Here is an 11,089-nt window from a genome sequence, read left to right on the forward strand (position 1 = left end):
CTCCACTTTTTAAAGAAGTTTTCTCCAAAATAAATACCATGACATTAAATATTGTTAATGGCTCCCTTTTATCAGGTGGTGTTCCTACCTCTTTCAAGACTGCAACAGTAAAACCACTACTCAAGAAATCTACCTTAGATCACAATGTTCTTAACTACAGGCCTATTTAAAATCTTCCATTTCTGTCTAAACAATCAAATATGTGAACAATAGTGTTGCTGTTGTCCGGGTTTAGTGCTGGCCGTTAGCGGCAGCTCTGGATCGTGTTAGCCATCTAGTCTAGTGAACAAATAACAGGGTTTTAGACCTATTTAGTAGAATTTCATCTTATTTAAAACTAACCTTGGCAGGTAAACAGGGTGTCTGACACCTGCTTGCACAGGGGATTTTTTGAAACAGAGACAGAGGTCAAGCTTAGTTGAAGAGTTGAAAAGCAAACATGAGACTATTATATTTAACTGTTTTTATAGCCTGGATTTAAGTGCAAATAACTGGATCTGCAACTATAGACTTAGAAGTGTCATGAACTTTCTAAAACAGTCTTTATCCAGTATTATTTTGTTAAAACACATCTATACATGAAACAAAGCCCGCTAATTGAAAAGAATGGTTTTGATGTTAAGAGGAAAATATATTTTAAAACCCAGGTTGAAATATCAAACAGAGTAGGTGTTATGTATTAAAAGACATCTCTCTATATATACTGTGTATTCATATTCTATTTAGCATTAAGGAACTCCATGGTACAAAGAAAAATAACATCAGTTCAACAGTTTGGAAATGGAGAGGGTGAAACATGAGATCATAACCAATTCATTTTAAAAAGGAGTTACCAATTCATTTTAGAAAAGGAGTCACCAGGGTTTTTGAATGTATTGTTCACATGAAAAAGGGGAGCTGTCAAGGCAAATCAATGTTTAAATTTAATTAAAACTTTTGATGTCTGAAGCGGAGAAAAAGTTCTATACAAAATCGAGGCAAGACCCCAGTCAAGTATCACTCGACTTGCTAACTACAAGTTGCGTGGTCCGTGCTCTGAAGATCTCTGAAAAAACTGGTTGTGTTTGAGCGAATCTGGCAGCCTCTGCCTTTGATGACAGCTCTTGTCTTTAAATTATATTCTACAAATTACACTTCCATATACAGGAAGGTAAGAATAATTTAGAATTTCTCTCTCACTTATATTGACAGGAGTGGTGAAAAAACATGCGATAAAACATAATTGTATTGAAGTATTAATGCCGTTATATCTGTGAAGGCACTCGATTGCCCAGACTGCCCGTTAGCTGGGATCTGGAGTGGTCTGTAAACTACTGGATCCATTATTACGCATTTAATAAACAGAAGTACTAATACTACTCTGATTCGTTAACTTCAAATTGAACGAGTCTGTGTGATTTTCTTGATTTAAACATTGTCTGGATATATTGCAAGGCCAGTGCACGAACAGTCCACTACAGAAGTCCAAAACATCTGTGTCCTCCTTAAATGTCTCCCCTGAGTTGAACAGTGTGCTCAGAGCATATACAGTGCCTTGCAAAAGTATTCAGACCCCTGACCAATTCTCTCATATTACTGAATTACAAATGGTACATTGAAATTTCATTCTGTTTGATATTTTATTTTAAAACACTGAAACTCAAAATCAATTATTGTAAGGTGACACTGGTTTTATGTTGGGAAATATTTAAGAAATAAAAAAACTGAAATATCTTGCTTGCATAAGTATACATTAATTGTCACTATTTTTGCTTATTTTTTTAGCAGTCATTTAACATTTTAGCCTCTCGAAATGCTCAACCCAGAAAACCCGCCCCTTCAACTCTGATTGGTTAAATGTTGTGTCAAGATGCAACACAGCTGTGATGTGGTGCCAAGATTTTTTTTTCCCCCCCCCCACACAGCAACGTGCAAGTGATCTAGTCTGCTAGAAGCGCAATCAATCCTTATTGTTAAAGTCACAGTAGCATCTGCAAGACGGGCGGATCGGGGTTTTTCAGCCGAGCGGTGACAACCACTTTGCCAGACGGCCCACCCAGCTGAAAAGGCTTGTGCAGAACCTTGCAGTTCTGTAGTGTACAGTGCATAGAAATATTGCACTCAGGGATTTTATATTCAGGATCGTTTTCTGGAGAGAGGAGTAAAACGCTAGAGCCCCATGCAGCAGCGGAGGCTGTCATCATGAAGCAGGTACTTCAATAAAATGTAAGCGCACAAAATGTGACAGTTTTTAAATCGTGTTTACATGGCTTGGATCCACAGCCTCCCCTTCTAAAAGTTTACTACAGTATTTCTGCACGATATTTTTGCAGTCTTAGCAAGCTTTTCCATGGTTATACTATGCATTTACTATCGTTTACCGTGGTTATAATGGTCAGTGTGTTGTGTGTGTATAAGTGCGCATTTTCACATATTACATTTGTTTTTCAGTTTGTCAAGTAAATAAAAAAGGGGGGCATGATTTTTTTCTTACCCAAGGGAGGTTCGCTGTCACAGAGGCCCTACTCTAGACAATGATCTCAACAACAGGGAGGGACTATGGCATAATATTTCAAAGGGCTAACAATGAAAGGAATACAGTTTGGTACACAGGTCGGTTAAGTACAGCAATCAATTCTTTCAAAGTTATTAATTCAGAATGGAGCTGTCTGTCAACACAGTCCAGAGTGATTTAAAACACAACTTCAAAATAGTGAAATATGGATTTACATAGCTATGCATTTTATGTCATGTAGGCTGAATTTCCTCAACTGTTTTATGCAGCATTCCATGACAATAATCAGATTGTGTCCCTGTGTGTCTAGCAGTGATAGAAGAGGCTGTGTGTGTGTGTGTCTCTGTACTCAGTCCTATAGTCCCTATGTCTCTAGCAATGCTAACAGAAAAGGCTGTGTGTGTGTGTGTTTGTACTCACCCCCAGTATGGTTAAAGTGCTGAACTGTATTTCTCAAACTCCACTTTATGGCATCATGACCATAAAGAATATACCGAGTACGTCTGGCCCAGAACTCACGACCCCCAGTCTTATTGAGCCAGTCAAACAGGAGGATAGGTGTTTTCATGGTGCTGTCATAGTACGAGTATTGCACATCATCCACCATATTCACAGCTACATACTCTGGTACCTCAGTCCCTTCTGAGGTCGCCACTGCAAAATATTGCAGTGAATGAGTTCCTGGAAGAGGAATACAAATGAGGATTAATGACATATTTCAATAACCGCAGAGTAAAACAGTGTCAGTGTGTAGTAACTGCTCCATATGTGCTTGGGGCAGGGTGCCCCAGCCCCTCTGTATTTTGTGTTATATGTTGGTGTAGGTATTGGTGCACAGAGTGTGGGTTATGTAGCACAGGTGATGTAAAGTGTATCATTGTATTTAGGCACAGGGATTGCACAATCACTCCACGTGCAGATTAAAGTGGGTATTAGTATGGAAGCACGGGGAGCACGATTAGTTACCGTGCAGATGTACCGAGATTCCAATTGAATGATTGATTAGCAATCGAGTCTCGGTACAGCTGCATAAAAATAATCAGTTTTCATCCACATGGGGTTGTGTGTTCGAGAGTGGAGAACAGGTGGAGAGAAGAGTTAAAAACTAATAAGAAAATCAGAGCATTTCATTCACAATTCACTCACCACTCTGTTTATTAAAACAGCGCATTCACCATATCACCTCACAGTGCTGTGACGTCACCGCACACCTTATTTTAAATGAATGGCAGTAAGCCTGGCTAGGTCAATTCTATCCAATTTGTTTAAAAAAATGAAACCACTCAAATGTATTCTATGATTAAATCTAGCTAGATTATTGCCTAGTTTTATAAATAAACTTTCAGTTAATTTGTTCATCATATCGTGCTAGTTTTTAGTACATTTCTATATGCCTTTGCTACACATTTTTGTATTTTTACACCTTCTGCTATTCGTAGTTGGGGGCGATGCTCTCTTTCCCTTTGCTTGTTGCCAGCTAGTTAAATGGAAACAAACAGGTAATGAACTGTCTTGCCATTCTGGGGCCCCATTTCATAAAAGCGATTTGTGACGATTCATAATCGCAAGCACCTCGCAAAACAATTGGGTTTCATAAAACTTTTGCAGAGCTGCGACATATAGTAAAATATGTAAATAATCCTCAGGTTATAGATAACGCATCAATCAGCTGTATTATTTAAAACAGAAACTCATGGTTTGAATTCTTATATAAATATATATTTGAATAAATCTATACTGGTCCAGGAACACCACCCACATTTTTGTATATTTGTTATTTTATGTTAAGCTTTTGTGATAAGCATTTTTCTTTGCAGAACCACACAGCAATTGGGCACTCTCACCACAATGGAAGATTTTATGGCCAAATACATCATCATTACTTAAGAAAAGCATTTTATTTTAAAGCATTTTTCTGTTATGGGAAAATACTCGTACGACTACTTTTGCTTTCGATGTTGCCACCACCCACCTGTTCTCATGGCAGATGTTAACTGGAAAACAGCATTTGAACTTCCTGGGGAGTATGCTATTTCTTGTTTATGGAATGTCCTAACATTTTTGTGAGAGTCTGTGGTAAACAGAAGCGAGAGATAGAAAGGAGTGGAAAGGGCAGGGATATGCAGGAAAAAATAGTGTAATTGCATTTATTTTGAAACTCTTTGCTCCTAGTCAATTTTTAAGAGACCAAAAGGTGGATGAAGTTCCTGAAGATTATCTTGCAGGTAACGTAACAAAATCCAGGACACCCTCGCTATAACTAGCCTGTTGGGGTCCAAGCCTTTTGTTAGTTATATCGAGGGGTTTGTTATAGTGAAAGGACAATCAAAATGAACGATAAACTGTTGGAGTAAGTTAATGAGATGAGATTGTGAATACAAGTAGAATTACATGTGTGTTCTACTGCATTCTACTGCGTTCAGTTTTTCCTCAAACTGAATGCAGTAGGGATTCAAGCAAATGCATGTACATGGATTAGGGAGTGGTTAACATGTAGAAAACAGAAAAGTACTGATTGGAGGAGAAACCTCAAAATGCAGTGAGGTGACCAGTGGTGTACCACAGGGATCAATATTTGGTCCTCTGCTGTTCTGGTCACCTCGTTACAAAAAAAGACATTGCTGCTCTAGAAAGAGTGCAAAGAAGAGTGACCAGAATTATCCCGGGTTTAAAAGGCATGTCGTATGCAGACAGGCTAAACGAATTGAATCTATTCAGTCTTGAACAAAGAAGACTGCGCGGTGATCCGATTCAAGCATTCAAAATCCTAAAAGGTATTGACAATGTCGACCCAGGGGACTTTTTCCACCTGAAAAAAGAAACAAGGACAAGGGGACACAAATGGAGATTAGATAAAGGGGCATTCAGAACAGAAAATAGGAGGCACTTTTTTACATAGAGAATTGTGAGGGTCTGGAACCAACTCCCCAGTAATGTTGTTGAAGCTGACACCCTGGGATCCTTCAAGAAGCTGCTTGATAAGATCCTGGGATCAATAAGCTACTAACCCAATGTTCCCTTTCAATTCGAAGACGACCACCAACAACATTATGTATGGGATAATGTATACCAGAACCGTCGCGAGGGAGAAGGAACGGCAGCATATGAGGGACACATCAGAACCGCATAACCCAAGGGTTAGCGGTGTGAGCTTACACCCTCAAGGACCCTTGTGCCTAATGAAGGCAGGGCAGGATCTACCACATTAAAGCCTGGAAAGTATGCGGCGTAGCTCCACTAGCCGCAGTACAAATATCGGACATCAAGGCCCCTCTGAAGAGGGCCCAAGATGTAGCCAACCCTCTAGTGGAGTGTGCAGCTACCCAACCAGATGGGGGCAAGACAGCACCATCATACGCAGTCGAGACTGTGTCCACAATCCAATGTGACAGACGCTGCTTTGAGAGGGGCTGTCCTAGGGTCCCACGACAGACAAAGAGCTGGTCAGATTGACGCAGAGCTCTTGTCCTATGCGCGTAGCATCTCAATGCCCGCACTGGGCAGAGGAAATTCAATCTCTCATCCTCTGTTGAAGCAAACAGGGGTGGATGGAATTACTCCAGTTCCACAGACTGCTTAATGTGGAAGTCTGTGATCACCTTGGGGAGGAAAGCAGGGTTGGTGCGCAGAAACACCTTGCTGCCATCCTTCCAAATACACATGCAGAAGCTGTGCACAGACAGCGCCTGCAGCTCACTGACCCACTTAGCGGAGGTGATAGCTAAGAGGAAGGCTGTCTTCATAGACAGGTACTTCAGCTCTATGGCGTGTAAGAGCTCAAACCGGGCTTTTGTGAGAGCCTCCAGTACAATATTAAGGCTCCATTCGGGGAGAACAGTCCTCCTGGGAGGGCGTAATCGCTGAGCGCCTTTAAGAAATCGGGTAGCCAAGAAATGCGCACCCGGAGACACCAGCCGACAGTGTCTGTCGCGTTTGGTATTGAGGTGGAACGCATTGAGCCACGCTTGTAGCGGCCGCATGCGAAGCAGACCTAGCTGAAAGGCCGATATGGCTGCAGCCATCAGACCCAACAGTTTCTGGCACAATAGGAGGGTGACCTGTGATCCCTGTTGAAACAGGGAGAGGCAACCCCGAATAGCTGCAACTCTGTCATCCGACAGGTATGCACACATTGTACTGGAGTCCAGCTGGAGCCCCAAGTACGTTGTGCACTGCACTGGTGTAAGCCGACACTTTGCATCGTTGATGGTGAGGCCCCACTTCGCCTGATGCTCTGTCACAACTGCTGTGTGGGCCACTGCTCCCTTTTGTGACTGGGAACAGATCAACCAGTCGTCGAGATAGTTTAATACTCTGATCCCCTGCAGTCGCAGGGGGGCCAGGATAGCGTCTACGCACTTTGAGAACGTACGAGGAGCTAGGGAAAGGCCAAATGGCAGCACAGCGAACTCGTACGTGCTTCCCTGAAAAGAGAAGCGGAGATACTTTCTGTGCTCTGGACGAACGGGAACGTGAAAGTACGTGTCCAGTAAGTCCACGGTGGTGAACCAGTCGCCCGGCCAGACAGACTGGAGAATGTGATGGTGAGTCAGCATCTGGAACCTCCTCTCTTTTAAAGAACCCGTTGAGGAGCCTCAGATCTAGGATGGGGCAAAAGCCACCCTCTTTTTTGGGCACCAGAAAATACCTCAAGTAGTACCCCTCTCCGCGGGAGGTGGGGTCTACTAGACGAATGGCTCACTTGCACAGCAAGGCGGCCACTTCCTTCTGAAGTACCGAGGCCTGGAGAGAGTCTGTCATGAAAGTATTTGTGATAACTCGAAAAGGGAGGAAGTCCCAACCGGAACTGAAGCGCGTAACCGTTTTGCACGGTGGCGAGCACCCAGGTGTCCAAGGTGCAAGCACGCCAGTTTTGCAGCTGTTGTGCCGAAAAGGGGGTCTGAGGCTGCCAGCCTTCAGGGACCCTGCTTGGGCTGCTGAGGTTGCGGCGGTGCAGTTTGGGGTGGCTGTCTAGGACACTGACCCTGGAAACACCTCCTGGGACGCTGGTGTGTGGGCTGGTCACATCCTGCGTTCGCTCTGCCTTCCAGGTGGACCCAGTTGTTTGCTGCTGGTGTACCCTGTAGGCGATGCCATAGGGCACCCAGCGGAGCATGTCGGGCATGCCAGGTCTCTAGCCAACCCACCCACCGGCGGGGCCTTAACCAGGGCCGCGATGTTGGAGTCTACTGGACGGAACCCCGCTAGGCCCAGCTTTTGCACGCCTTCTAGAGAGGCAAGCGGTGTGGCCTGTTAACACGCTAGGACCAGAGACCGGACAATCCCAGGAAAAGCATACCTCCTCCATGAAGTCCAGGAAGGCCGGGAACTTTTGAGGGGGAGGAGCCATCGCCTGTGTCCGGAAACCGGGCCGGTATGGTTCTGCTGCTGGCATCCAGGGAACCTGCAGGAAGGCTGCAGCGTGTCCCATCAGTGCCGAAACTGAGCTAGACAACAGAGGAGCACTGGCTTCCGAGGCTACCTTGAAGCCAGGTTCTTCCTCAGCAGGGGGTTTGAGCTCCCCTCCTATAGAAAGCGTGTCTTCTTGCGCCAGCTGGGACGCCTCTTCCCATCCACCCTGATCTCCCCTGGGGGAGGGGGGTATGGCAATTGGGGCTGGAACAGAGCTGGGACTGTAACCAGGGCTGCAGGTGCCAGTTTGGCCAAGAGCTTTAGGAACTGGGCCATCTGGGCTTTGAGGTCCATAATGTCCCTCGCCTGCTTCATAACGCTTCACCCTTCTCGCCTGCGGAGATGGGGAGCGACTACAGGGGGCCTGCACACTGGGGATGTCCGGCAGGGGGTCCTGGGACAGGTCATGGAGAAGGGGTTCTGGGGCTCCAAGAGCCGCCGACGGTCACCTCCGAGGACGCAGAACTCGCCTTCGTGGCCCTCTCCAACCTATTCTCCTTCACCCGGGGCTGAAAAGCTGCACAGATACTGCAGCCCACCTCCCTCTCGAGGGCCAGGGTGGCATGTTGGATGCCCAAGCACCGCGCACAGATGGTATGCTTATCCTCCTGTGGGATATTTGCATTGCAGGCCGTGCAGGGGTGAAACCCTGACTTGCCTGACATGAGTTTGGTGTTCTGCATCGGCTGTGCACCGAAAACCGCTTGCACTGGTTGTAATGGCGCTCAAGTACTGATAGTGCAGCGGCGTGCGTTCACCAACTAGCGCTGTAGCGGAGGGCACCGAACACCATGCACCGTGCATACCAAGCACTGTGCTGACCGAGTACCGTGGGCACCGTGTGCATACCGAGCACCGTGTACCATGCGTTCTTGCAGTAGCATTGAGCAGTGGGCGCCAAGCACCGTGTGCACCGAGTACACCACGCGTACTGAGCACCGTGTGCACATAGTACTGAGAGCAGTATGTGCACCGTGTACCGTGCGGTGCTGTGTTTGTGCACCGACACTGTAGCGCTGGGCACCGTGTGCAATGAGCACCTTGCGAACAGAGATGCCGAAGCACCAAGGGCTATGCGTGTGCCGCGGTACCGAAGCACCGGGGGGCAGCTATGCAATTGTGCCTACCCTAACCACGCAGTCACGCACACCAGTCAGCGCGTAGCGTGTACCAGGGGGACACAAGGGCCGAAGCCGCGGTGGCCAGTCGAAGCGGACAGAGAAAACCTTAGAAAAGATAGGGGAGAGAACGCTGTTTGTTTACAAGGCCCGACTCACCGAGGTGGGCAGGCCTACGCAGCCGGCAGGGTCTACTCGACAGCGGGGATGCGGCAAGGCCTAGCCCCGTGGAGGAACTGTGTACTCTCAAGAAAGAAACAGACAACCACTCGTGAGGGTGACTGCACTGGCAGTCGCTCACACACGACAGACAGAGAACAAAGAGCAAACAGCAAAAGGCTCGGTCTTTCCAGAGTCGTTGATTTGGGGAAAGCAGCGAGCCAGCTTTCAGCACGAATGCAAGGGAAATACAATCGACTCGATTCGAGAAGCTCTTTTCTATCAACATGCTCAGATAAACAGAGGTTTTACCGTACCGTCTTGAGAAAGAAAAAGAGAAATGGCATCCTCAAGATGACTGTTTTAATCCCTCAGTAGGCGGGACCGAGTGCATCATCCCAGGAAGGGCAGCTCTGGTATAGAGAGCTCAGCAATTACCTACCCAATGGGCAGGCATATCCCATATATAAGGTCGTTGGTGGTCGTCTTTGAATTGAAAGGGAACCTATATTTACGACAGAGATTTGCCTGCGTTAATTCTCTAAAACGATCAATATAGTTTTCAGCTTTGTTGCAACAGAAAATGATTTTTGTTTTGGAGGCAGTTACACAGCGCACGCTTTTTATTAAGACAAAAGAGTTGACTTCACTGCGGAGGTGGCAGCCTGTGGCAGTATGTAAAATTCCCCATTAACGACCCAACAGCAAAATGAAATGAATGCACAGAACTGCATACAACGTCAAAGGCAATGCAATTTAGCAAAACATTAAAACAAAACAAAAACTGTTTTTCCAGAATTAACAGTATCCAAAGTCAGTATTCAAAATTGCAGAATATAGTGCTCGATAAGGCTCCAACGTCACAGTTCACTTGCAAATGAAAATGCACAAAAACAACTAAAGATCAGATTCTAAAACTGTTATGATTAACGGTTAATGATTAACTGTTACATTACCGTAGCTTGTCTCGTTCTCTTTGTTTTGGCTGCACTTCCATCAGGTGAAACTGGAGGAAGCGCTGTGTAACTGCACAATAAAAACACTGATTTGGCATGCAGCGAGCAAAAAAAAAATGTGGGCTGTGATGGATATTCAAATAAATTGTAACACTGAAGAGATGGGCTTTGCATCAGAAATCTGGTGACGGAGTGCATTAATTTGTTACATGTATATAATGGAGATTGATTTTATTCTTAATACAAGGGCGGTAAAAAGCGACTGACGTTTGTCTGGGTAACGGATACCCGAGTGCTGACTGTATAAAAAGAGTACTTTATGATCCCTGTCATTAACGTTTGGAATAATTTGTACCTGTCTACTTTTAACGTCAAAATACATGTTAACTTTTAGATTTGATCACAAATGCTAAAGTGTTTATTTAGTAGCTCTAGGTGCTACTGAAGGGTAGCACCTTTTCTAGATTTTTGTCTTGCTCTGCTTTGTACCATGGATTAGAGTGACTAGTAGAATAGGACCAATACTGCCAAAAACCAAAGCAATAAAAGGGTATACCAAGCAGACGACCCAAAAAGCCAATCAGAATTGATGAGGACAAGCCAATACATCTTCTTGCATCTGGAAAGGTAGTTTTGGGGTGGTCTACATATAAAGGCCACGATACACTATGCAATTTCGGTGCAATCTGATCGCATGCATTCCGAATGCAATCGGATTGCACTGAAATTGCACCGTGCAATCGGGTGCGATCGTAAGCTATCGAGTCGGGCTGTATTTTCATGCAATTGGATGCAATCACCCTGGTCAAGTATCCAATCAGTGAGCAAGGAGGAGTCACATGACAACATCAGGAAGGAACTTGACAAGTGCAGAAGTGTCTGTACTCAGTCACACATGAAAGCTATATAGGCTACATTTAGAAGTATTTTGTCAATGTACACATTTACAA

The 11,089-nt window shown here is 45.1% G+C and overlaps 1 protein-coding gene across 3 annotated transcripts in view; it reads right to left on the reverse strand.

Moving 5' to 3' along the window:
- The window catches only part of LOC117418306 (major histocompatibility complex class I-related gene protein-like), a 61,553-nt gene that overhangs the window by 30,263 nt on the left and 20,201 nt on the right, over positions 1-11,089 (reverse strand). For all 3 annotated transcript variants that reach the window (XM_034031228.3, XM_059035685.1, XM_059035684.1), the window contains exon 2: positions 2,915-3,175. In XM_034031228.3, the coding sequence (XP_033887119.1) occupies positions 2,915-3,175 (261 nt within the window). The remainder of the gene's footprint in view (positions 1-2,914; positions 3,176-11,089) is intronic.

Source organism: Acipenser ruthenus, chromosome 13 (assembly GCF_902713425.1).
Source record: "Acipenser ruthenus chromosome 13, fAciRut3.2 maternal haplotype, whole genome shotgun sequence".
NCBI lineage: Eukaryota > Metazoa > Chordata > Actinopteri > Acipenseriformes > Acipenseridae > Acipenser > Acipenser ruthenus.